The sequence below is a fragment of the Lipophrys pholis genome (genome assembly GCF_963383615.2).
Source record: "Lipophrys pholis genome assembly, chromosome: 1".
NCBI lineage: Eukaryota > Metazoa > Chordata > Actinopteri > Blenniiformes > Blenniidae > Lipophrys > Lipophrys pholis.
Window position 1 is genome coordinate 1004824 of NC_137635.1, and position 27437 is coordinate 1032260.

Below are 27437 nucleotides of genomic sequence, written 5' to 3' on the forward strand. Positions count from 1 at the left end.
TGTATATATCTAATGTCCTGACATAACCTACCACTGCAATTCGTTTTGTAGGTAAATGTTCGCTCAAATCAAAGCCTTGTCCCGAGTGGAGGAGTTCAAGTATCTCGGGATCTTGTTCAGGAGTGGGGGGAAGATGGAGCGTGAGATCGACAGGTGGGTCGGTGCAGCGTCTGCAGTTATGCAGTCGCTGTATCGGTCCGTCGTGGTGAAGAAGGAGCGAAGCCAAAAGGCGAGGCTCTGGATTTACCGCTCCATCTTCCTTCCTCCCCTCACCTATGGTCATGAGCTTTGGGTCATGACCGAAAGAAGATCCCGGATACAAGCGGCTGAAATGAGTTTCCTCCGTAGAGTGGCTGGGCGCCCCCTTAGAGATAGGGTGAGGAGCTCAGTCACCAGGGAGGAGCTCGGAGTAGAGCCGCTGCTCCTCCACATCCAGAGGAGCCAGCTGAGGCTCGGGCATCTGTTTGGGATGTCCCCCGGACATCTCCCTTGGGAGGTGTTCTGGGCATGTCCCTCTGGTAGGAGGCCTCAGGACATACCTAGGACACTCTGGAGGGACTATGTCTCTCGGCTGTCCTGGGAACGCCTCGGGGTCCCACCGGAGGAGCTGGAGGACGTGTCTGGGGCGAGGATGGGGGATGGATGGATGTTCGCTCAAATTGTTTCTAAATGATTAGTTGGTACTGTTTTTAGGGGTATGTATGGAATCGACTCAGCCACTTTGTATGTGGCTGTACTTTCTATTAGAAATGTTTTATTTCTCAATATTACTGGAGCATCTAAACCAGGGGTTCTCAGTTCGGGGCCTCGAGGGCCGGTGTCCTGCACCTTTTTGCTCTCTGATACCTGATCTGATGAACTGAAGTGAAGATATGATATTCAGGTTTACATAGTTAGACTATGAATTATTTAGCAATTTGGACAACAATTAGAATAACTTATACAAAGTTAGGAAATGTAATATGTCGGCCTCAGATAAACTGGATTTTTGTGAAATGTGAGAGTAACTTTACACAGAGAATTATACATTTCTTCTGATTGAAAAATAATAATGCGGCCAAAAGATATTTGAGAAATACAAACAAACCAGCATGCAGTGTGTACACCTAAAACATTTATTTTCAAAAAAGACAACAAAATAGCTTGGTTGGTAGAGCGGTTGTCACCCAATCGGAAGGTTGTCTGCCTACATGCCGAAGTGTCCTTGGGCAAGACACTGAACCCCAAACTGCCCCCATTGGAGTGACAGCGCCTTGCATGGCTGCAGCCTCCAGTGGTGTGTGAATGGGTGAATGTGATGAACCATGTAAAGCGCTTTGGGGCTGCTCTCAGCAAAAAAGGCGCTATGCAAGTGAAATCCATTTACCATTAGTTAGTATGCCGGGCCACGGGAGGACTCTGTTGCTTGTTTTCGTAATGAACCCACACAGACGTGTGGGTTCATTAAGAAACCACGAACAAATGTGAACGTGAACAAAATCCACCCGACATTCATGTGGACTGATGACAGATGGGGTGCCATCAGGGGGGGAGTGTCAGGTGGTGTGCGGATGGACCCAAGCGCCGACTCACAGACCTTAAAAACCAGGGGTACGTCCGAAAAGTCCCTCCTATCTCCTTATCTGTCGACTTGACCTTAGCCCCGTGGATGACGTCACGGGGATAAGGAAAGGTGTTAGAAGGCTTCCTAAAGGAGTTAGGGTACGTCCGAAAAGTCCCTCCTATCTCCTTATGTCAACTTGTCCTTCACCCTGGAAGCTACACAAAACACTTCCGGGGTGAAGGACAAGTTGACAGATAAGGAGATAGGAGGGACTTTTCGGACGTACCCTAACTCCTTTAGGAAGCCTTCTAACACCTTTCCTTATCCCCGTGACATCATCCACAGAGTTAAGGAAAAGTCGATAGATAAGGAGATAGGAGGGACAATTCGGACGCCCTCCGACATGTTAACCAGTTGCGGGGCTCATACGGTAGCGATGTTACAGGCTAAACATGATTAGAATATGACAGATACACTTATTAGGAAGCTGGAACGTGCATGTGCATGCAATGCAGTGTCCAAGTATCACTCATATTTCCCAAAAATGCAGTTTATCTGAGGGTTAGGGTTAAATTCCTGCAGATCTCTTGTTAAACCAAAGGGGGGCGAGAGAGGCATAGCTAAATGTAGTGACTAAAAGTAACTCCCAATTACCATTACTGTTATTTAGTACCAAGATCTGCTCCTTTTATCAGATATTTTTCTTGAATTTCCATGGTATACATATCCCACTAACTCTGGGCTATTGTATATATCTAATGTCCTGACATAACCTACCACTGCAATTCGTTTTGTAGGTAAATGTTCGCTCAAATCAAAGCCTTGTCCCGAGTGGAGGAGTTCAAGTATCTCGGGATCTTGTTCAGGAGTGGGGGGAAGATGGAGCGTGAGATCGACAGGCGGGTCGGTGCAGCGTCTGCAGTTATGCAGTCGCTGTATCGGTCCGTCGTGGTGAAGAAGGAGCGAAGCCAAAAGGCGAGGCTCTGGATTTACCGCTCCATCTTCCTTCCTCCCCTCACCTATGGTCATGAGCTTTGGGTCATGACCGAAAGAAGATCCCGGATACAAGCGGCTGAAATGAGTTTCCTCCGTAGGGTGGCTGGGCGCCCCCTTAGAGATAGGGTGAGGAGCTCAGTCACCAGGGAGGAGCTCGGAGTAGAGCCGCTGCTCCTCCACATCCAGAGGAGCCAGCTGAGGCTCGGGCATCTGTTTGGGATGCCCCCCGGACGTCTCCCTAGGGAGGTGTTCTGGGCATGTCCCTCTGGTAGGAGGCCTCAGGACAGACCTAGGACACTCTGGAGGGACTATGTCTCTCGGCTGGCCTGGGAACGCCTCGGGGTCCCACCGGAGGAGCTGGAGGACGTGTCTGGGGCGAGGATGGGGGATGGATGGATGTTCGCTCAAATTGTTTCTAAATGATTAGTTGGTACTGTTTTTAGGGGTATGTATGGAATCGACTCAGCCACTTTGTATGTGGCTGTACTTTCTATTAGAAATGTTTTATTTCTCAATATTACTGGAGCATCTAAACCAGGGGTTCTCAGTTCGGGGCCTCGAGGGCCGGTGTCCTGCACCTTTTTGCTCTCTGATACCTGATCTGATGAACTGAAGTGAAGATATGATATTCAGGTTTACATAGTTAGACTATGAATTATTTAGCAATTTGGACAACAATTAGAATAACTTATACAAAGTTAGGAAATGTAATATGTCGGCCTCAGATAAACTGGATTTTTGTGAAATGTGAGAGTAACTTTACACAGAGAATTATACATTTCTTCTGATTGAAAAATAATAATGCGGCCAAAAGATATTTGAGAAATACAAACAAACCAGCATGCAGTGTGTACACCTAAAACATTTATTTTCAAAAAAGACAACAAAACTGCAGATTTGACCACATTTAAATGACAGTAAAACAGAAACATTTAGTTTTACAGTTAATTTCAGTTCAGACTGAAGACATTGTTTTCATCAGATTTGTTAAGGGTCCAAATGAATAAATAAATGTCAATGTGTATCATACTTAATTGGAAAAATAAAATGGCTAAAATCCAAATGAACATGTGTGAATAGTTTTCTTTGTCACTAAAATAAAGATCCTGGTATAGAAATGCACCAAAATGACAGTTAATCTTCCAACGACGATACTGCAGGAAATCTGATGAATTAGTATGTTTAGAAGGGACACGTGTATTTAATACATTTCTTTGTCCTCCCTTTGTCCTCTCCATCACTGAGACATTAATGCAGAAAAAACTCCTGCCAGAAGTGCAAATGCTCAAAACTCAAGCTGAGTTAAACCAACGAGCCCAATAAATCCCAAAAGATTCCAAGATTTAAGTATAAAACTTTTTCACAACAGCTTCCCATGTAGCTCATATTCTGACCTATTCAACCATCACGTCCGTGAAGTCGAGTGATTTTTTTGACCAAAACATAAACAGTACATTCATTGAAAAGGCTAAAAGATTTCTATAATCTGTACAAGCCCAGAAAACTAATTGTTGCTACAAAAAAAAAAAAAAAAAAAAAAACTGACGTGATTGTCTGTTGAAGTACTTTTATACTTACAGGAGAAAATATGGTTAAATTTAGAGGTAGAAAAGAATTAAAAGCTGACAACTGTTCCCAGTGATTATTTCCACAGATTATTATAACTTCTAACGTACGTCACAATAGATTAAGACATCGTTTTAAGTTGCTAAGTCTAATCAAATATTACAGAAAACACTTGTGGCAGTTATAATTATATTATAGGCTGCATAGCAAAAAAACATTTGACATCTTTTATTCTTGAGCATTAACAAAGGCCACGTTTAAAAAGAAAAACTAAGCTCTTTTTCAATTAGTAAAATCAATTAACTGTTTTTTCCCAAGAGGCAGCAGTCACAGTGTCGTTCACTCGCAGCAGAACGTAAGGCAAACGTTAATGTAAGGCCAAAACAGTGATGACCGATTAAAGAAATTAAAGGCTTGACAAGCTTTTTGTTTTATTTTGTTTACAACGGCAGTTAATTGTTCCTTCTCCACAAAGCAGCTGCAGGAAATCCCAGGCAGACGTTTCACATAGAATAAAGACCAAAAACAAGAAGAAGAAAAAACCCAGAAGATAACCAGAAGGCCTATATTCACTGGAGGGAGTGCTCAGTATTCAGGACGAAGTTTGAGACTTGTGCAAATTCGACGGCGTCTCAGCATTCAATCTGAGACTGCAGCTGCCTGCGCAGGCTGACGCGGTTGCGGCGGTGCATCTGCTGCATCTGCTGGGCGCGGTCCCTCTGGCGAGCCAGGTTCTGCGGCATGGGGTAGCGCTGGAAGCCGTGCAGGTACTGGTAGGGGATGCGGACGTGGCAGGCCGCGGCGCGGCAGCGCGGCTGCGGTAGCGGGGGCAGCAGCGTCCAGCGCTTCCTCTCCGCGCTGTAGCAGTAGGCCTCCCTGCGGTACTGCTTGTCCACGTTGTTGCTGTTCCTCCAGCCGCCGATGACGTAGATGTCCTCGCCCAGGTGGCAGACGGCCGCGCCTTCCAAGCTGAGGACCTCCGGCGGGAGGCTGTCCAGGATGTCGTCCGTTACGTTTACGCTTAGTTTCTCTTGAGCCGCCTCGATGACGACCTTGTAATTCTTGGGGCAGCAGGACGCAGTGTGGTAGAAGTTGGTGGACGCAACCGCCATTTGAAAACGACAGTAGTTATCGAGGAGCGGCAAGGAGTCGACGTCCTGCCACTTGTGGCCCTCTGTGTCGTAGCACATGGTCACGGTGCTCAGTCCGTCCTCGTCGTCGTCGTCAACGTCCACAGGAGTCCTGGCCGTCACATAAACGTACCGATCCTCCACGCTCACCGTCTTTACGTCCCGGAGGATTTTTGGTGCTGGCTCGAGATTGAGCCACTCGTCCCGCTCCGGTTCATACACGGTCACGTCCTTGAAGCCTGGGCTGAAGTTGCCATGGCCGCCAATCCCGTAGAGGACGGTTTTGACACTTGTGAGACCGAAAGAGTGCTTGCGGGTGCCGAGGTTGCTGACCGGCTCCCAGCTGTTCAGACTGGGGTTGTACCGCTCCACCATCTTGGCGAAGCCGGGCTCCATGGAGCCCGCCACGTAAACGTGGTCCTCGGTGGCGGCGATGGCGTGCCCGTCGAGGTGGTTGTGAATGTGTGGCAGGTAGACCCAGCGGTCTTCGGCAACAAAATACCCCAGACACTCACTTAAATAGTCTCCCCCTTCTGAGACACCGCCCACCACCAGGACGACGTCCATGTTCTGGCCAAACCGCGGCTGAACCGCCGCCACGTGGGAGGCACCGAGCTCCGGGTCTGCCGACTTGAGGCTCTCGTGGCGAACAGCGTGAAACTCCACAGTGTCCGCCACCAGCTGCTGACAAGTTGCGCTGTTTGCAACCAGCGGCTCCTTCCTCACCACTCGCGTGAGGTACGTAGGCGCAATCTGCAGCAGCCTCAGAAGCCCGAACAGCTCCTCGAAATGCTCCTCCCGTTCGTCCGCACTGTGGCGAACCCACCTCACGACGGCCTCAAACAGCTCCCGCTCGGAGTTCACCGTGATTTCTGGGTCACGCAGCCAGTCCCGCACCAGGTGGAACGGCAGCGAGCAGAACTCCTCGTTGTGGACGACTTTATGGAAGTTTCTCCGGATCATCTGAGCGGCTCCCTGAGCCAGCTGGTCCAGCGTGTACATGTGGGCGAGGCTGTGCACGGCCACGCAGTTTGACAGGCTCAGCTTCTTCATCAGGAAGTGTCCGCAGAAGCTCTTCAGCTGCCCCAGCAAGAACCTGCAGGGCAGAAGAGCTCATCAGACTCGTTCAAGCTCTTACGTCTGACACCAGCACCCTGACTCCATCTGGGTTTAAATTATAGCCAAACTCTCCCAACAGTTTGTATTCATGCTTGCAGTTTGTCTGATCATCAGTGGTTGATCAGTAAACTAACTAACCTCATGAGAATAAGTGTTTATTGATACCAGCACCGAATGTTGTGAATGAGATGACCCATTTTGTAATAAAGCTGCTGCATGAGGGTTGCCTACTGTGTGAGAATGTAATCTCCCATCTTGTCAAACCTGTAAGGGTGTGACGGCTTCAGCTGACGTTATTTTGTAAATGTCCTGACATCAGAGCTCCGCCCACATTCAGCCTGGACAAAGGTCAAATCCACCAGAACACGAGTAATCACACAGAAACCTTTTACGAACTGCCAGAAACAGAGTTGATTATTTATTTACAGCGTACTCCGAAGAGGCTTTTATCCTCACAACATAATCACCGGGAGGGAGTGAGTGGCGGTTAGTGACGTAGCAGTTCTCAATAGAACACAATCTGCTCATCACCGCATAAACCTACTCAAGTAAAGGTGTGTGTCCTGGTTAGGGTAAAAGTCACTTTATTTATGATATATCAATTCCTAGGGCAACCCGTAACTACTCTGATACTCAAACTGTGGATTCATGATCACATGACATCACAACCAGGTAAACCTGTAACGGAAAATATTGATCCATTCTGACATCATAACGAGACAAAACGTGAAGTGGGAGAATATCTATCTATCTATCTATCATACTTTAAAAAAAACAGTATCCGTTTAGTTTGACCTCTTTTGGGGGGAATTCCTGCAATTGTGAAATTAGTTACAATTAATTAATATGAACTCCCTCCAAACCAGTGGGTTCTAAAGTAATCTGGGCCTCACACTGTTAGTTTGAACTCTTCATTCTGGTGAGATGAAGCAGACTCTTCCGTGTGTGCAGTCCCACCTGTCAGCCAGCTCCAGAACATCGTGCACGTTGGCGGCGCTCACTCGGACCTCTCCGGTGTACATGAACTGGATGACTCTCTCCACGGTGTCCGGCTCGGGTCCGGAGGCTGAGCTCCACTCCTTCAGCTCCACTGTCCGGGACCGGGACTCGGTGAAGTGTCCGCCCAGCAGCAGAGCGAAGTACTGCGACGCGGCGGCCAGGACGCAGCGGTGGGCGGACAAGGTCTGGACCCTCTCCTCCTCCGCCGCCGCCCCTCGGGAGCTGAACACCAGGGTCACGTCGCAGAACTGCCCCGCCTTCCGCTGCTCGTTCTGCCGCCGGGAGAGCTCGGAGCAGTAGGCCGAGCAGGTGAACTCCTCGGCCTCGTCCGGTTCTCCGTCACCTGTTAACGCCGCCTGCGCGCCGCCGCCGCCGCCGCCGCCGCTCTGGCCGCACTCCTCCGGCTCTTCTGCCGCCGCCGCCGCCATGCCGCAGAGGGACAGACCCACAGGCAAACGAAAGCCCCCAACTATCTTCGGGAAACAATCATAGGTGTAGATCACACACGTGAGCAGGCATCCATAGACTGACATGCATGCGCAGCGTCCAGCGGCCGGGATTGGAGATTGGGAGCGCGCGGCTCACTTCCGTCTTCAGCCCTTTAATTTACCGGAGCGTCAGCGAGAGAGACTCGGAGACTGAAGCTCAGGGCTCCGGACACCCGCGACACACAACACAATACCTTGTGGTGTTGAGTTTATTATATTTATTTTTGACGCAAAAGCGTCCTAAATAATCTGAACTTTACCTTTTTTTAAAGGGACGTGCCGTTTGTGCGCATGCGCGTGGAACCTGCTTCAATTACCGCGTCCTGTGAGTTGATGAGCAGCTTCACCATCATCTGCTGAGTGATCTTCAGTGTCATTCCAGAAAGGGAAGACAAGTCCGGCATCACATCGCATCATCTTTTCATGGAGCAATATAAAACTTAGCTGTGCCTTTCAGCATTCACACAATAACTTGGATGTCAAATGCTTTATAAAAACATATATTTTTCTAATACAAAGAGATTCTTTGCTCATTATCTTAAGCCTTTCTGGATTCATTTCATTCTGGTGTGTGGTTGAGTGAGTAGTGAATGGTCATCTTCAGCATTTGTAAAAACGGATCAATTTTCAAACATCTAAACCATAGCAGCTCTTTTATTCTAGATAAATCCTATTGAATCATGTGTCAACGATACTTTATGGAGATCTATTGATAAACCTATTTAATGCTATAGGTTTAGCACACCGTGCAATTCTAGTCAGTTTAATAAATACAATTCCTAATAAATGCTTTAATACCATCTCATCTAATATATACACCCATGTTCAAAAGTACAAACCTTTACTGCTCAAAGAGCTGAATTAAAATGGTTTAATAGGAAGAAAACATTACTTTAATCTTAAACATTTAGAGATGAAGTATTGATTGACTAAGAAAGTGGACCAAAAATGAATTGACAGATGAACGTTGACCCTCACCTTCATTTTACACATGAAACTGATGTGGACATTAAACAGAACAGCTTTATTGTAAAGAAAAACAATTTTATTAATATACTACAATATTTTAGCATTTTACAAAAAGCTTCTTTTTTTTCCCCCACAGTTAAATAAAAACAGCAAAACAGAGATCAAACACAGCAGGCATTGCAGTGGACTGTAACAAAGCGTTCTGAGTAAGAACCAATCGATTTCATTACAGAACCGACGTCTGTATCTCCAGGAAAACTTCTCTCAGGACAAACTGCTCTCATGGTCCCTCAACAAAAGATGCTTTAAAGACTCACTGGGCTTATTCATGAAGCATTTTGTTTACCTCCACTTGTCCCTTCTACATTTTCCATTATTCATATTTGACAAATGATGGTTTAAAGTCGTAGAGAAAAGGAACACCTCCGCAACCGCATTCAATTTACAGCAGCTGATGAACCGCTCATCTTCAACCGAGGCTCTAAGCAAAGGCAATGATGGAGTGACGGTGAACTCCTCTCATATTCAACTCATTACAATGCCTCCGTTTCGTAACATCAAACCCTGGAGCCAATTTATTTTTGTTTTAAACTCGCCGAAATCAACCAATTCCCCCCAAAAGGACTTTGGTGTAACTTGCGAGGACAGAACGATTGATTAGGCGGAGAGAAACATGGAGCGGGAAATAAATAACAAATATAATGTCGAGACGACTTCTAGTCTTTCAACCAAGACTGCACTCAAAAAAACAACAACAAAAAAAAAAAAAACCCACAAAAGCACACTGTAGTTTGACCTACAACAGGCGAATGCTCATTAAAATAAATGGTTGTTCAGTACAAAAAGACGTTGCTCTATTGCTGATCGTTTCACAGCAGCAGCAGTTAATGGGGATTAGCGAGTCAGCAGTGAAATGCACTTTGAATTTCACCTCCGTACCTACAGTGTAAATACAGACTTCTCTGTATTCTTTTCTTTAATTTCTACATGTGACTTTTAGTACCAATTGATTTTGTGCTTCTGCAGTTGCTGTGTTTTTGCATTGGTTTGGCTTCTAGCTCCAAGCTGAATAAATTACACCTCAGATCTTTTCTTTTTTCCCCCCCTCTAAACTAAATCTAAAAATATACTTCCCCTTTTTTCCTCCATAAAAACTAGACCGAAACCTTTGAGATGAACTCTCAAAAAGACTCAGAATACAGGTTTAAGTCGGGCATTTGAACGCAGACTGCGTGCAGGTTAGTTACATGGACATGTGTTCAGGAAGCACATAGGAGATGTCATCCCAGGGGTGGCGATACAAACCCTGCTTCAGTCTCTTCTGGTCCAGGTAGTGACCTAAAGACACACGTGTAGGAGTTAGACGGCTTCTTACGGCGGTTTGCGTCGTGTTTCTGTCCGAGCTGGACTCACCAATAAAGCCCATACTGCGGCCGAGGACAAAGATCCCGTTTAGCGCGCCGATCTCCACAAACTCGTCGGCTTCGTCTCTGGAAACGTTTCAACATCCGTGTGAGAAACAAAGCGGCTCAGTGTGCTGCAGCACAAACAAAGGAATTTTCCACCACGTACCTCCGGGAGAAGAGATTTTCTCTACATTTCTTAGTAAAACATATTCTAGGGTAAGAGTTTATCATCACCGCATTGGTCTGAATAAAAGACAGGATTTTTGATGTCACATTGAGGTGTAATAATCAACTTCATGTAGTTTAATTACTGCTTTAGAAAGAAATCTGTCCGCAATAACTTCAAGTATCGAGGCTGGTACAGAAACAGATCGATGACAATGCAGTAAAAACAACTTAACAGGTTGTTCCACTTATTAAAAATGATAATAAACATTTAAAGATACCTTGACATGTATTTACAACTGTACTTCATAGAGAATCATTGCGTTTGTTCCTCATCCACAGCCGGTGTCGTGGATAAGAAACAAAAAACACTTTGTGACATGAGTTTCAATTCCAGTTTGATTTCAGTTTTGGCGTCTCATAATGTGGGATTAGAATAATAACAAAAAACTTTATTAATCCCTGAGGGCAATTCTTAATCCTCGTCTTACCGTGTGAAGCCACCACATGTCCTCAGCAGATCCACAAAGGCGACACCGATGAAACCGTCTACGTTGAGAATCAGGTTTGGTTTCTATAAAAATAAAGCAAATTTAACTTATAATTTCAAAAGAATGTAATTAATTGAGCCAACCTATTTTAACATCGCTGAGCTTTTCATCCACTGCTACAGATCTATTCACTCACTCACGTCTACAGTCAATGCAATGAAGTGTATTCTGACAGTCACATTATTCAAAGGGAATAAATCATCAGAAGCTACAAACTTCTTGGAACAACCGGAAGAAGAAGTGTGGAGATTCAATAACGGAAGCAGTGGCCATCTGATGATTCTTGAAGCAGTTTTTAATGAACCGTCTGTCTGACGGGTTTGAGTTCCTGTGCTCCTCGTCAGAATGCTTTCAATTCATAATGTGAAGATCGAGGCAAGTTCATTGAGCCAACTCCGAAACCTTCGTCTCTGTGGGGCCTTTTGTACCACCAGAGTCCTTTAGAGTGAAATTCCAATGTACAGTTGATTTTCCTTTGCCTGCCATTTATTAGTTAGTAACACAGAGATGTCAAAACTACCGAAAGCCAAAAACCTATTTGTACTTGACCTCCAGCAATTATTAAACATCATTTACCTTCATTTAATTGGACACTAGTTGCTTTAAGATACTTCTTGTGAGCCGCCGAGCCCATTTGCCCGCCTGTGTGCTGCAGCTTAATATTTTCAGGGTAGGGAGCAGTTTCACGTGTGTCCTGTACCTTGGAGGTGGTGATCTTCTCCACATCTAGAGCGTAGTCAAGTAGGTGGGTGGAGGGAAAGTGCTGCTTCACAAAGTCCTTCAGAATCTGCACCCGCATGTCTGGATTGTTAATCTGGACAGAAAAACAAACTTCTATGAATCTAGTGGCAGCACTGTCTGAATTATACGCTCATCGAAAGTCGACAATAATGTAAAGATGCATGGATCATCATTGAAATAAACTCTGGATGTTGTAAAAGTTGAGTTTCTCTTACAGATTTGACCCTGTGGCCAATGCCCATGATCAGTTTGCCATCCTTCTTCATCTTGTTGACAAACTCCATAGGTAGCATGCCGCTGTCAAACGCCTTGCTGAACTGTTTGGCTGCTGCATCCAGAGCGCCTCCAAACCGATCCCCCTGGATTATATCAACAGAATCGGCTTTCAGTACACAAGCACATTTTACTTCCAAGATTTTTCTTAGAACCTGCATGATGTTGGTTTGTGAAAATCCAACTTAATATAAGAATGGTAAGAGAAGCCAAGGGTTTCCTGGCAGCATTTTCCAAGCACTCGTGTAAACTGAGAATTACTGTGTGTATGAACGGTACTCACTATGGTGAGCAGCCCGGAGGTAAGACTTGAGATGAGGTCTTTCCCGGCCCGAGCACAGACGATTGTGTTGTGAGCACCAGAGACGGCAGGGCCGTGATCAGCCGTCACCATCAGGCACATTTCAATAAACTGGCAGGCGTAACGTGGCAACCTAGATAGAAGAACAGCGATGCTGAGCACAGTGAGAGGAGCTCACTCAGCAATAAACATATGTATAGACACCAACCTGCGCTGAAACCACAGCAAGCCCAGCACTCCTCCTAGTCCCATCTCCTCTTTGAAGACTTCAGTGATGGGCATGCCGGCGTAGATGAGCTCCTGACCTCGCTCGTCACAGATGCTCGTCATGAATGACGCCGGTTTACGAATCAGACCGAGCTCCTGGAGAGAGAGAGCGGCGAAGAAATAGTGAATACAGCACACAGGTGTGTAGCAAAGAGTGGAAATAACTTTATTAGCAGGGATAAGTGTTGATATAGAAGCCGATGAGTAAACAACACAAGAATCACAGAGATGTTAAAGTGTTTAAATGTAAACAAACACTTTGAATTCTCAGTTTTAGGATTCAACGTGAATCCATAACTATGCAAGCGTCATTTTATTTCTGTATTAAAAATGAATTAAAAACTAGTGCGAGAGTCTTCGTACCCTGGCCCAGGAGTAATCCATAGGTACTGTTGGGGGCGGCACCTCCTGAGCAGGAACAATGGTACCGTCGGCCACCAGCTCATCATAAACTTTCCTGTTTTATCAAAACACACCAACATCAGTGACCGATTGGAACATTGAAATAATGCACACTATTCTCCAACAATGTGATGAAGGCCTCACTTTATGACGTCCCCGAGCTCATCGAAGCTCTTGGGTACGTATGCTCCAGCATCTCTCAGAGCCTGGTTCTTGGTCACCGCCGTCTCTGAAGCCTGGTTCGCACACGCTCCTGCATGGCCAAACTGAACCTGAAGGTGGCAGTGTGGCATGTTAACCTCACAGATCCTCAAGGCAACAGAGAATCTAAAACCCTTTCAACCTACCTCTGAAGCAAACATGGTGGCACAGGTACCAATACACCAGCACACCACTGGTTTGGTTATCCTGCCCTCTCTAATTCCATGGCAGATCTTGTACTCTTCTGTGCCTCCAATCTGCATTTCAATATGGAATTTGTGCTTTAAAAAGAAATATCCGTTTCACATTTGAAAACAGGAGGCGATCCTGATGCGAGTCTCACCTCTCCCAGCATGACGATCATCTTAACTCCTGGAGTGTCCTGGTAACGCAAGACGTGATCCATGAAAGTGGAGCCTGGATATCTGGAGAGAAAGGATCAATAACAGAGACTTAAAACTCAACTGAAATCATCTACTTAAAAGTTTCACAACTAGAAATAAATCTAACGACATGAAATATTCACAAAATAAGTTGGAGTGATCGTCTCTTCCTCTGTAGTTACCCAACTACAGCTCCTTACGACTCTACTCTCCATACAACAGGTATAGAAGACATTATGGTACCTATCTCCTCCGATGGCCACTCCTTCGTAGACGCCATCTGTCGTGCGTGAGATGATGTTGTTCAGCTCGTTGGACATGCCGCCGGAGCGTGACACATATGCCACACTGCCAGGGCGGTACAGTTTAGAAGCCAGGATGTTGTCCAGCATGCCCCCTGTGTTACCGATCTTAAAGCAGCCCGGCTTGATGCCGCCCACCTGGGGAATGAGATGATAAATGGCCATTACATTTGACTGAAAGCTGCCTTTTTCAATTACATTCAAAACTGAACTAAAACATCATGTCCAAACCGAAGAACAATGACTATCATGTAGATTAGTACTTAATAGATGAGTGGATGTTTGGTATGATCAGTCTCCATACCGTGGCAGGGCCGATAATTGTGACTCCTTTTTCGTCAGCCATCTTGATCATCTTCCTCGTCTGAGCTTCAGGGATTCCCTCAGCTATGATGGCAATGGTGTGAATCTGAAAAGTCACATTAACCAACTCAGATCGGTTCGCTCACAAGCTTGCATTGATTAACATCTGAGATGTGAGCCGTCGTAGTACCTGAGGGTACTGCATGACCTCCAGCGTGCTGTCAAACGCTGAGCGAAGTGAGGCAAAGCTGATCAAGACGTCCACCTCCGGGTGCTTCTTCATGGCATCAGCCATGTTCTTATAGACCGGCAGCAGGATCTCTTTGTGGCCCCAGTAGAACTTCTGCTTGTGATCTCCACTGAGAAAACAGTGACGGAAAAAGACCAGAGTCAACCTGTGGAGCACCAACTGCTTTAATAGAGCTCAGAATCAGAAGCGTGTGGGCGACCTACGTAAAGGGGTAGACCATAGCTGCGACAGAAGGTTCGTCACGGGAACATACGTAGTCAAAGTCCATCATGCCTTGCACTGCACGTGTCTGCATGCCCCAGACGATGGTCTTGGTTTGCTTTCTGAAGAGTGTGGTTGCTTTGGCTTAGGAAGCAAAAAAATAAAAAGGCAGAGAACAAACCAGAGTTAAGGTCTGGAATATGAAATGAATCCAATGATGGATGAGAAGGGGGGGGGGGGGGTCAGGCTGAGGATCGCTGCAGGACTTGGGGTGTTAAGAAGTCAGATGGAGGAGGTAGACAAAATAACACTGCACCACTGCAACAACGTGCAAAGCCGATTACTACATTGCACATGATGTTTAACAAGATATTGTTTGTTAAAAGTACTTTAACTGAGGGCATCATTTATTTTGTCCACCCTCTGGATGTCACACTGCTAAAAGGATTCATTTACAGCAGACAGGATGACCCACACTTTGCAGTTGGAGTAAAACCTCCCCACCATTCGCAAATCCTTTCAAGAACCTGGGAAGCTGTTCTGCAAACAGACAACTACCTTCAGTCATTTGGAGGGATGACACCAAATTGATCTGTTAGACAGCCTGTACATAGTTTTCTTCTCCCAGCTTCACAACATGAAGTTATTGGAGACAAGACATACTGCCGATGCCACAGCTCACTACATGCAACTGAATTTGTAGAGTTCAAACAAAAGTTATTTAAGAAACACTGCAAGAGTGCATTAAAAAAAAGAAACAAGAATCTGAATAAAAAGAAATGTGCAGAAAGCAGATCTGAAATGTCAAGTTTTGAAAGCATAAGGTCGGCTTATTGTACAATGTTATATGAAGCTTTGTTTGTTAAAAGCAAGTTAGTGCCAGTCCACCCTAGTATCTCCTGCTCTCTGCCCCGTTACGTGGTCGCTGCCTCTCGAAGTGAAGCTTTAACTAAAGCAGTCATGTTTTTGGATTATTGTTTTTGGATTAAGGTTTAGCGAATAAGTTTGAATTAATCATGAGATCTCACACCAAGAAATAAAACTGAATGTTAAAAGACAAGATTATTCAGCCGTGTCAGTGTGAAAGTGGAATGTGCAGCTAATTCAAGTTCAGTGGGATAAAGTAGCACCAAAGGTGAGTAGGGCACCAGCGAATAGGACAGACTGCAGGTTAATGAAAAAGAAAAAAAGAAAAACACAGAGCAGACACAATATGGGAAGGCAGAGGGAAGAGGACAGGAAGACAGTTTTTCACTTTGCTTCCATACCTCCGCTGCAGCCTGAAGAGGCCTGAGCTTCTGTGACCGCCACAGGACAGGAACACAAAGTACAAAAAATAAATAAACAAAAAGAGACAATGAGTCTGGCTTTGCTGCATTTTATTCACTGAGCAGACTTCAACACATCAGGGGGACTGTGTATCATCACTCCATTAAAAAAGCACCGCAGAAGACGTTCATGCAAAGCTCAGCGCTACAAAGCAATTGAGGCAAAACAAATCTCACTTCATTATAACTAAAGCTCAGCATTGCACCTTCACAGCAAGACAGGAGAAGTCAGTGTATTACAACTATAGAGGGATGTTCTGTTACCCGACATACTTATGAATTATTCTTGTGAAAACCAAGCATGATCATGATCCTATCCACAGCGTTTCCCCCTAAACCAGAGGAAGACAACTGTGAACACTGTGAAAGCGACAAATAGGCCAATTGTGACCCAGCAAATCTACACAAGGATTTATGGAGTATAATTTAACCAAAAGGACGAATGGCCGAATTGCATGTCCCCAACTTCAAACCTTTTGAATTGCATCTTTAAAAAAATAAAAATAGTAATTTGGTTAGTTCATGGTTCAAATCTGCTCTAAATGACCCATCTTTTAATTTGGAAATTGGCCCACAATATCATGGACTATAAAGGAACCCCCCCCCCCCCCCCCCCCCCACACACACACACACACACTTCCTTGGAGCAGATCTGAAAGTGTGAGAGAAAGAGAGGAGCCGAGGGCAAACCGGGTGAGGTATGTGGGCAGCCCGAGCGCAGTGAGAGCATGGCACACCTCCTACTTACCTCTCCAATCACATGTGACCATATTCTTCAGAGGCCACAGTATAGAATGAAGAGAGTCTTAGAGAAACAAGCACGGAAGAGACGAAGGTGAGTGGACAGTATGTGCAGCGAATCAAGAGGAGGAGGAAGGAGAAAATTAAAAAGCAGAATAACAGAGAGAGAGACCATATTTAGGGGGGAGGGAGGAGGAAACACAGAAAGCGGCGATAAGAGAAATGGAAAAGCAGCTGTGCATGAGTACATATGGAGTGTTGGTGATAGGAAGCAGCTCGGAGGTGATAGTTTCTTTATTAGTTACCTGCTGGAAGTCCGGCTTTAGACTTTTTGGCCGGCGTTGCATCATTGGACGTCCTGGGTTCAGAGAATGAAGCGGTCCTTGTTGCAGCTGGGGTCTGCTGATGAAAAGGGAATCAACTTTTATTTCAATCAAAGACCAGTGAACTCTGAGCAAAAGGCAGGGTCCACTCTGGACAGGCCACCAGTGCAAACAGGGCCAACACAGAGACAGGCACGTACACTCACATTTATACCTATAGGCCATAGATTGGTTAAAAAAAAAAAAAATAAATAAAAAAGCCCCAAATGCATGTTTTTGGACTGTGGCAGTATTTAGAAAAACCCACTTTTAGTTTATATTTTCCAATTGGGTAATGTACACAGGAGTAGCGGTTAGTACTCTCACCTCACAGTAAAGCCTTTCTGGGTGGAGTGGGGTTTTTCCAGGTACTTTTATCACCGTCCAGAAACATGAATTTAAGGCCAAATGACTAAGCTGCCTGTCTGGGTGAATGTGAGTGCCTGTGATAAACTAGTGAGCTATCCATGATGTACCCTGCCTTTGGATATTGTGAGCTGGAATCGACTTTAGCACTCCAACACTAAAATGGACAAAACGTTATGGAAGAGGGAAGAATGGAATATCTTCAATGACATGCATGTTAAGTTATGTAGGTAATTATCAGTCATGACCGTAGAGAAACTTAAATGGCAAAATTATTAGAAATGATTTAAAAATATTTTGTTTGAGCATAAAGTTTAGTTAAACGATTTAAAGAAAAAAAAGAACTGTTCATAAAAACCCAAAATATCAACGTGAAATATCAGTTTAAGTTTATGTATCAAACAAACTACATAACTCATAGACGTCTTCAGGACTTTAAAATAGAGCAACTCAACCTGGTGTTTTAGTCTAAACAAGGAATGTTTGTCATTGTGAGGTCCTTAATAATTAACTGTGCATGACTCAAGTACACAGAATCTAATCTGTTCTGGGTATTTCTGACTAGCAGTCCATCCCGTGTTTATTAAAGAAGTTATTGCATGAAAATACCACTGCACTGTTGCTGGCATTGAGGAGGAAGTTGGCGGTATGCGCGTCCATTGGGGGCTGGTTGGGAATCGGGCGGTGACCGAGAGCCATTCCTACGATGGCTGTCATGTGAGTCTCTGTACCGAACACATGGATAGGAATACCGGTGGTCTTCCCTGCAGAGAAGAGAAACTGTTTAGTTCAAGAGTATCTGAAAAACCTTTTTACACTTTTGAAGCCATCTCACCTGTAATCAGTGGACATGATCTGTAAAGACTAAATACATCTCACTAACCTACTTCCCCCATCACCCTCAGCCCCTCCTGGTAATTAGGCCCGCCACGTCGAACAAAGATGGTGACCTCGTGCTCCTTCAGAGGACTCTGGTAATCCTTAATGGCCCTGACGATGCCCTGGAGGGAGACAGGCAGGTCAGGTATGCAATGCACATGACACGAGCCCCGCCGAGCTCGTTTTGGCTTGTTCAAGTGGACTAAGACCGCATCTTCAAACACCGGGTAAAGAGATTTTATTCTTCCATTTTCTAGAAGCCCACCAGAACATCACTCTCACCACATCATCATTAATCACAAGAAATCAACAAGTACACAGGCCACATCATCTAGAAACGCACCATGTTGGTAAAAGATAAATCAAGTTAAGATAAGGTCCTATTTATCCTCATACTCAGCTCCCTGACACCTTTTGTACGTTACTACAGAAACCAGAAGAGTTCTATGTGGCCCGCAGACACCGGACTGAGCCAGTGCACGAGCTGTTGAAACGTTGCATCTCAAATGCTTCGGATGACAGTGAGGATGACGAGCTGAGGAAGGAGCAGGTTGAACTGGATCACCAGAGCAACAACAGCAGCGAGCAGGAGATCTTTGAAAAGGAAAATCGACACTGGAGGCTGACTACTGCATAAAAAAAACTAACAAAGCAGATTTACAAGGAATTGAGCAAAGTTGCATTGATGAGCATGTCTGTGGTGTCTTTGTATACAGCAGCTTAGATTTTCTCCATTTTAGAAAATAAAATTAATATCTTCCTATAAAGTAGGATTTGGTATGAATATATGATCGTAAAAGGGAAGGTCATCTTATAAGTCAAGTTCTTTTGAGACCAATGCAGTACCTAGTTTACAACTCCTCATAAAATATAACGTATGATGTAAGTCGGACTCTGCTGACCTCCTTTTCAAGGGTTTGAGTTCCTGCCGCTTCATAAAGGTCATAAATAATTATAATATAACTCTAATATACCTTCCTCATTATTACTTCTTCCTCCAATAGCTTTAGATATTAAATATGTCAGCGGTTCTTTCCAGCACAAAATAAAAAACACACGTGATCTCGTCACACCATGAAACCTCTTGTGAAATTGAATTAAAAGCTTCTTTGCACACCGTCTCAGTTAAATACAATCATTCTGTGTGTACCTTGAATGTGGCTGCTACGTTGGTGAAGTTGGCAATACTTCCTCCAATGATCAGCACTTTCCCTGTGGAACAAAGGAAGACATCAGAAAAATGTGTTTGGCTGAAATCCGACTCTGCCCTCGCATAATTAGGTGACAGTCACCAAGTCTATTGCTGGCAACGTGCACATACTGAATAGTGGCCTTGTGACACAGTAAAGGAGACCAAGCAGGTCATACAGCAGGAAAAGAATCTGCTATGTTTTCAAACCTAAAGCAAACTTTCAGTCAACTGGGTTGTTCTTTTGTGTCTTGACTCCCGTCCACCACTCAACTCATTCACCTCCGACCCACTATTATCCCCTTTTTAAGAACACACACTCCAGTGACGTGAGCGCTGCACCTACCAAGAGGATGTTTTTCACGCGTCATGAGAGAGAGGATGGTTTTTGCATAGTCGTAGGTCTGCTGTTCACTTGGCGCACCGGAGTACTCGCCGTAATTCGCCAGCTCGTCCACCCCGCCAAGGTCACAGATGGTGTCGCTGATGAGAAACGAAGGTGCAAAAGTCAAACGGCGAGTTTTTCTTTTCATTCCCATCAATCCCAAGCAAGCTTTAAAAAGTAAATATGAGGTGAAAGCTGCTTCAGGTAAGTTTCTGTCACGGTACCTGTAGACTACTGAAGCACCTCCTCCAGCCACCATGGTCCAGATCCTGCCCCGGGGGTTTAGCAGGGTCAGCTTCAGACTAGCACCGCTCTTTGCATCCAAATCCGCGATGTAGGCTTCCTGAGAGTGACGGAGCACACAGAGGTAACTCAAACAACAATAGACAAAATAACAAACAATTAAGAGCCCATCCCAGCTGGCTGTGGGGAAGGGAACGGTACACCCAGTCCATCAGAAGGTAAAAACACACATTCATACAACGACAGGCAGTTTCTAGTCAACAATTAACCTTGTGTGTGTTTTTGAACTGTGGGAGAAAACCAAAGTGCCCAACGAACTCCACATTATATATTACAACAGATTTGAATACGAAGAAATAGTAATTAAAAAAACAAAATCCTTCATTGCAGTTTACCTCTGGATATGCTTCTCTGCCAAAAGGTGGAGGGAACTCCACGTCACCCCACTTAGGCCTGCAGATGTAATCCGCTGTGGCGTCGATCTTGGCTGCCATGTCCAGGATGTAGACGCCACCTTCTTTGACAACTGGTTGAAAGAATAAAATGTACGAGTTACTCATTACTTTGTGTCTCTAAAAAATAAATGTCACATGATGGTTGCGGTCTGTAGAAAATCAGATTTTCAAATTAACTTTTTCGTTGAGGCAGAATTGGATATTTTACAACAACAAATACATAAAGCTTGACCTTTAGGGGGGAGTAGAGAAGAATATGGAAGAGTAAAGGCCATTACCAAGAGGGTTGATCTCAAGGTAGGTGAAGTAGAGGTCTTCGTACAGGTTGAACAGTCCCACTATAAAACTGGCCAGGACTCTTCAAGAAGGACAAAAATGTAGATCAAGATAAGCACGGAGAACAATTTATAGACTCCATCATAACCTTCCGTTTGCATCACATGGAAAGCACCATGGCATTAACACGCTGCTGATAATGTCACAGATCGCACAACAATGTCTGAATTCACAGAGGGAAATCTAAATTATTCTATTATTATTAGTGTAAGAGAGAGAGCACCATGGGAGGGGTGTTTGGAAGAGGGGAGGGGAAAAACAAACTCAAGGAAACAAACTCAAGGATACAAACTCAAGGATACAACTGCACTGATGTCAGGAAGCCTCAAGGATTAGTCGGCAGAAATGTGAAAAAACTAACTATTTCTTTATTTTAAAGGGAGGAGAGTAGATAAAACATGATCATTGAGGCTCTATAACAACCTAGAGAAGAACAGAATTCTGTGGAATATGCCATCCTACATATTTGGATTACACTACACTGAAGTACTCAGAGCAGTGCGTCAGACGCTTCAGGTCTGGGGAAACATTTAACTCCATTAGATCTCAAATCATTTGACCAATAAAACAGTATGAAAACCTAAGAAGAGGTGCAAGCACATCCTGAGAATCTCTGTTCAGTCTTACAACATGTTTGTAGAAAAGTTAAAAAAGAAGACTGCAGCCATACTCTTTCTTGTCGAGGGGAACGTGTGTGAGGAGCTGCTCTGACACTTGGCTCTCGTTCAGTTTGTCATCCACAGCGACTATCAGCTTGTTGGCCTTGGTGTCGACGTCGCCCACCTCCACCCCTCCCTCATGGTGGAAGAGCACATGGTCGCCCTCACGAGTGGCGTAGATACACAGATAAAACTCTTCCTCCTGTGTGTGAGAGTGAGTTGGCTCAAAAACAACATACACAGGCACTTTGTTTGAAAGCAGCGTGAGAAGATAGTTAAACCGTCGTTCATGTTCAATAACTTCAACATTTCTTGTTAAAACAGTCCTGATGATGTACAAATCTAGTGAGAAATTTTAAGATAAACTGTTGTCAATAAATTTGATCAGATATAAAAATATTTTTTCTTTTTCTGATATTTATATAAAACATCTCAGAAGTAAAACAAAAAGGTTTTTCAGCTACACCCTAATTACAATCAGTCACCCTGTCAAGGGTTAATAATGAGCTTGAGGGAACAAGTCCTGTCTAAACTGAATTACAAGCACAAATTGTCATATAATCACTGACAAAACAAATCGTGTAACATTTAACTTCGGTTTATTCTTTTGATCAAAATGTGGAAAAACATCATGCGATCAAATCCAGCTGGACGATTCCGTGTCCTGCCGAGTGGTCAGAGTGCTTCTCTTCCTGGTTATGAGGGCCTCTGAAGCTCTTTCAGATCACATCAATGGTTAAAGGTCACACAAATAAATGGATGGTGAAGTATGGCGGCACACAATACCTGTGCATGAGGGACAAACGGCTCGATGAGGAAATTCTTCAACACGCCTTTTGCCTTTCCCACCTATTCAGGACAAACACTGTTAGTCGACTGGAATTATTCAGAGCAGAAAACTTTTCACCGTGGGCTTCATTTATTACTTCGGATTGTAAAACCGTTGGTTGAAATTAAATCAGCACACATCTTATGTGTTTAAGTCCAAGTTCAGCCATTACTGGTTCGGAGTGTAGTGAAGCATTGGTGTATGTATGGTGGACCAGAATAGACCACCTCTGACCGGGCAGATCTAAACATAAGCCCTCGGCCTCAGGCAATGGACAGCATGCTTCTACATGCAGTGGATCCATGAGCTACGACTAATGGCGCTCACATGCAGTACATAAATGCTGTGAAAAACACAATGTGGTACTTGTGCTTCACTGACGAGGGTCAGTTCTTCATTGTAATCTTCATACATGGCAAAATCAATTGAGATTTTTTTTTAAATAAACCTTCTGCACCCATAAATGGGAGCTAAACAGACAACGCATGACAAGAAAGCAAGGCAACGCAAAAAGTCACCTTGAAATAAAATCAGTCTAGTCAATGAAACAAAACAAACTGAGACAGCAGGAGAAAAAAATGCAAATTCATCTTGTAAAAAAAGAGAAAGAAAAGAAACCAGCTGTTCGGTTGGCTAATTAAAGCTTCCTGTGTGGAACAAGTCAATAACATGAACAAACGACTTCTGCTTGCTTCCCACCGTCAAAACAAACAATAACTTAGTAAATAATAAAAAAAGTCCTTTCTCATACTCCAGGATGGGTTTATGTCTCTCGGGTCTATTAGTCCTGATTGGGGATTTCCTGTCTTTATTTTACGGTCTCAAAAAAATACTGGGTTAATTGTTTTTTAGCAAAGCAGTAACAGAGACAGAGAGACGGCGTGGCCAACTTACTGTGGTCTCTCTCATGAGGTGTGTTTTGAGCCAATCCTGGACCCCCTGCAGGTCCAGGTTGATGCCCACCAGGCCCAGTTTCCCACGTCTCTTTATCAGCTGATCGGGCTTCACCACCAAAGACTTCACGGGGAGGGAAGTAAATCACAGATGTCAAATGAAAGCTGTAGATTTAGTTGAATACTTGATGAACAAATTAGTCTGAACACTCAAGTCACATGTCGAATTGTAATGAGACACCGCCCAGCAGGTTATGTACAAAGAGATTTGATGATGAGCAATACGTGAAGAGCATTGTGACTTTAATCATCATCTGCCAGCTGGAGATACACAGAAACCAGGAGGCAGTGAGGATGAAGCAAGCCTGTCACAGTGGCCTCACCTCCGTCAGCAGCCATGGATGCTCCTGCGTGAGGCGGCCCCAGTCGGTCTCAGCCGTCACGTTAGCGTAGCGGAAGCGATTCTGTACCGCCGCCGAGGTGCAGATGTGCTTGTACAGGAACTCCTTCCCCGTCTGCTCCGAGATGGCTTTGGCAGACATGTCAGCGCTGGACGCGATCCTTCAAGAAAGACGGGAATTATCTTTTTTCATTGTGCCGCCGCATGATCGCACGAGTGGAATTGTTTGATAAGACAAAGACAAAATCAAGAACACGTGCAACTTGGACTCAACGTTAAGCTTCTGGAAACAAGGTCACTTCAATGGAACCGCATAAGAGTACAAGAACAGCACATCAAAGAAACACTTAGATTCCCAAAGCTTTCAACATAACTGAGGTCGAACTGGAATAAAGAGTAACAATTTCTCATCATAATCCTGTATACTCGAGTACAACTGAGGAATACTACTAAAAAATAGTATTGTATTGTGATCACAAAATATGAAACAAAAAGCCTGTGAGTTTGATGTAAAACCAACACAGTGAAATTATATTTAAAGCTACGTGAACTAGCATCCTTTTGTCATTGATTGATTCTTATTCATCTCGCAAATGGAGAAACTTCCAATGAAAAAAAGAGGGTAAAACCGTAGGTAAGGAGAGGAGAAATAAAACAAGGCAGGTCCCAAACTATGCTCCTTGCAAAGGGGCACAGTGTGTGTAATCCTTCAATGTCAGCAGACAAATATCAAATAACCCCCCTCCAGTGAGAACCTGTCGCCCACTGTGAGCCGGGACACACTCCAAACCCCCTGCAGCACTATTCTGCAAAAACAGCGTAAAGAAAATCCCTGCTGGTTCTCACAGAAGTGAGCATGAACGTCTTCATTCATAAGAGAGAATCATTTCTCTGTGTAGGTCTAACAAAACTTACCACTGTAAATAAAGCTCATTTAATGCTTAGTTTTAATGTTTTCACAATGCAACGGATGACAGCTCGAACAATCTCCACCTCAAACCAAAAATTAACAGTTTCTAAACTTGCAGTTGGGATCTGATCAGGCGAGAAGGTTTCAGGTTCCTGTGTGGAGTCTGCATGTTCTCCATGTGCCTGAAGAGGTTTCCTCTGGGTACTCTGGACTTCCACTGACAATCCCAAAACATGTGGGATTGGAGATGAGAGGGCTGTTTGATTTATCTGTGCACGGTGATCAATAATGTTTGGGGGATTCTCCATCTCTCTGTGTCAAGGACGTTTTTTTTATTTGACATTTTCTCCAGCCCTCTTCACCGTAGCCTAAATACAGAGGACTGGATTACAAGTTTATAGTCATGCACATCTTGACTGCATTAAATTGTACGCATGCATGTGTTCTTATAATTCGTTTTAGTGAATTGAGTATGAAGATGCAGCCATTCAGTTCTGTTTGCATTAACTCTCATAGATGGTTAACTAACCCATTACAATTTGACCATCTGATCGACGAAAGCATTTCAGTTTGGTTTCGCCTGATATGGAGGATTTGTCAATTTCGTATTGAAGATGTGGGGGATGAAATGAACAAACACAAACAACTGAAACAGGCTTGTCAAGCCGATCCAACTAAAACATTACAGTATGTGACCCGACCGGCTCTGCAAACTTAACTTTAATAAACAAACATGCCCGGTGCCAACTGGGATCATCTTTCACTTGGATCAACATGCAACGAAGGTCAGATTTAAAAATAATAAATAAATAAAACTAAATAGATGAGTGAGTGTGCCAATGTGCATGTATAAATGTTTAATAGTGATCTTTACCATCTCACCTAAACACATAGTGATAAACAGTAAGTGATCTTATCTCCTTTGCTTCTGTGTTACAGATAAGCTGATGTTAAATTGCCTCTCAAGGTGTAAACTTTATGAGGCTGCAGGTCTGCACCTTTTCTTTACACTAATTGGAGCCGTGTGGCTGAAGCTTGGCCTAGCAGCTCACCTGTCATGCTCTCAGAAACAGATGTCTCTGCCTTTAGCCTGAATAATCCCCGGGATCAGTCTATTGTTTCCGGCAAACAAACCGTGAAAAACGAGCCACTCGAGCAGGACCACAGAGTTCTGGCCGCCGTCTGATGGAGCCAGGGCGGATTGGTAGCATCACTTGTTCGGCGCTGGTAGCATCATGTGCGCCAGGCACCAGCGGTGAATGGGGCTCCTGTACCAGCACCACACCCACCCCACACACACTGCAGCCCGGCCGGCAGCCCGGCCGCCCGGCCAGGCCAGTTTAACAACAACTCCACTTTATTAGAGTCTGGGTAAACACGGAACCGCTTCCGCGAGAGGAGGAGACAGGAGCTAGAGAGAAAACATTAATGGAGCGTGTGCGGTGAAGGAAGGGGGGGGGGGGGTCCCGTCATATCAGCCTAAATATGAGCTGGACTTCCTCCCACCGGGGGGTCAGTCCAGACATCGAGGGTCGAATCAGCCTGAGAAATCCTGCAGAGTCCCGACTGGGTTCTGATGTCAGCGAGCGTCGCTTCTTTCTGGAGCATCTCACAGCCGCTAACCTGCAGCGCCGACGAGCTAACTCAGTTAGTAACTGCTGTAGCCTCGCGCCGGACTCAAGCTCAAGCCTCGCGCTACGGCGAACCCGCGGGTGGAGTGCAAAACTAAAGAAAGCAGGAAGAACAGAAGAGGAGGAGGTTACCTTTATCAAGCAGAGTCGAACCTTCTTGGAGAGAAAGATTCGAGTCCCGGACAGAAAATGACAGAGCGAAGCAGTGCCTTGTCTGCTGCCAGCTCACTGCCCGCGGCTCGCCTGCGCTCCTGTCGCACCATAATCTGGCGACCGATTACACATTGTTGCGTGCGTCTGATTGGCTCAAATCTGGACACGCGGTGACGTCAGTTACAGCCTCAGACAACTTGTGGGAGACCAACAGCGCATGCGAACCACCCCTGCAGCCGTGCCTGATACTGCCCCCTGCTGCCTGCATATCGCTATAGCATACTAAGTTCACTAGTCTAGAAAACGCTTGGTTGACTCGTTATGACAAAAAAAACAACTTTTATGCTTCTTCACGTGAAATGATTTCTGAGATTCATCTTGTAATGAAGTATATATATTCTGACTTCAACATTTTTTCAGTTAAGAAATATTTCAAAGCAACACTTTGAGTTAAATATTGAATTTGCCCATCTTAAACCTTATTATCCATCTTAACCTCAGTATTCTGACTTTAAAATTATTTGTGTGAAGAAATATCTCCAAGCAACACTTTAGGGTCAAATGTTTAATCTAAACATACAGTAGAGAGCACCACAGGGGCAATAAGACTGTCACTCCTCTTTGTAAATGGTGTTTGGTACTTTAATTCTGTTATACTAATACCAGTCACTGCTTAGCCTTGTATATATTGTATGAATATATCATATGTATTTCTATTCGATTTAAGAAGGGATCCTTTGAAAGGATAAACAACTGGGGAGTCATTTTCAGGTATTTCTACTCCACTTGAATAACTTCATGCCTTCTGAAATCCATCAATCATCATTAGACACCTGTTCAACCTCCAGGCCATACGTCCATCATGTATGGCCTGGAGGTTGAACAGGACATACATCCAGGCCACACATCCATCATGTAGATTGCTTCGTTGCATTCAGGGGGTCTGGATCAGATCCCAGCTGACTACGGGTTTACTGAGGGCACAGCCTGGACAGATCATTAAACACACATCCACGAGCAATTCTAGAGCCACCAATCAACCTCTATCAATTTAACTTTAAATAAGTATTGAAGACCCAGACAAACACATTCAAAAGTACTCCATGGAACAGGACTGACTGT

At 44.6% G+C, this 27437-nt stretch overlaps 2 protein-coding genes across 6 annotated transcripts; both read right to left on the bottom strand.

Annotated features, from left to right (window-relative positions):
* Nucleotides 1-3470: 3470 nt before the first annotated feature.
* Nucleotides 3471-8877, bottom strand: LOC308108674 (kelch-like protein 11). Its single transcript, XM_080461819.1, has 2 exons — nt 7312-8877; nt 3471-6331 (listed from the first exon to the last, which is right to left on the bottom strand). The coding sequence occupies exons 1-2, from the start codon at nt 7884-7886 to the stop codon at nt 4738-4740; spliced, it is 2169 nt and encodes a 722-aa protein (XP_080317945.1). The 5' UTR covers nt 7887-8877; the 3' UTR covers nt 3471-4737.
* On the bottom strand, nt 8846-26418 carry LOC308108646 (ATP-citrate synthase-like). 5 transcript variants are annotated; one of them, XM_080461777.1, is made up of 29 exons: nt 26295-26418; nt 23605-23782; nt 23223-23345; nt 22286-22348; nt 21511-21701; nt 20783-20862; nt 20445-20575; nt 20031-20149; nt 19768-19904; nt 19383-19444; nt 18237-18354; nt 17963-18117; nt 16931-17027; nt 15825-15854; nt 14559-14700; nt 14296-14464; nt 14107-14211; nt 13744-13940; nt 13461-13542; nt 13264-13374; nt 13061-13188; nt 12878-12971; nt 12456-12610; nt 12230-12380; nt 11889-12032; nt 11633-11746; nt 10873-10955; nt 10224-10300; nt 8846-10148 (listed from the first exon to the last, which is right to left on the bottom strand). In XM_080461777.1, the coding sequence occupies exons 2-29, from the start codon at nt 23761-23763 to the stop codon at nt 10054-10056; spliced, it is 3312 nt and encodes a 1103-aa protein (XP_080317903.1). In that variant the 5' UTR covers nt 23764-23782; nt 26295-26418; the 3' UTR covers nt 8846-10053. The 5 variants fall into 5 exon arrangements, with proteins under 5 accessions (XP_080317903.1, XP_080317905.1, XP_080317904.1 ...); XM_080461779.1 differs by having other exon boundaries at nt 16931-17024; nt 26295-26401; XM_080461778.1 differs by lacking the exon at nt 26295-26418 and adding an exon at nt 25584-25635.
* Nucleotides 26419-27437: the final 1019 nt, after the last annotated feature.

Excerpts from the sequence above, each read along its gene's own strand:
- LOC308108674 (XM_080461819.1), bottom strand. The coding sequence starts at position 7,886 with ATGTCAGTCTATGGATGCCTGCTCACGTGTGTGATCTACACCTATGAT. Across the intron at positions 6,332-7,311 it reads GTTCTGGAGCTGGCTGACAG|GTTCTTGCTGGGGCAGCTGA; the intron begins GTGGGACTGCAC and ends TCTGCCCTGCAG.
- LOC308108646 (XM_080461777.1), bottom strand. The coding sequence starts at position 23,763 with ATGTCTGCCAAAGCCATCTCGGAGCAGACGGGGAAGGAGTTCCTGTAC. Across the intron at positions 22,349-23,222 it reads ACCTCATGAGAGAGACCACA|GTGGGAAAGGCAAAAGGCGT; the intron begins GTAAGTTGGCCA and ends TGTCCTGAATAG. Across the intron at positions 20,150-20,444 it reads GCAGAGAAGCATATCCAGAG|GAAGCCTACATCGCGGATTT; the intron begins GTAAACTGCAAT and ends CGTCACTCTCAG.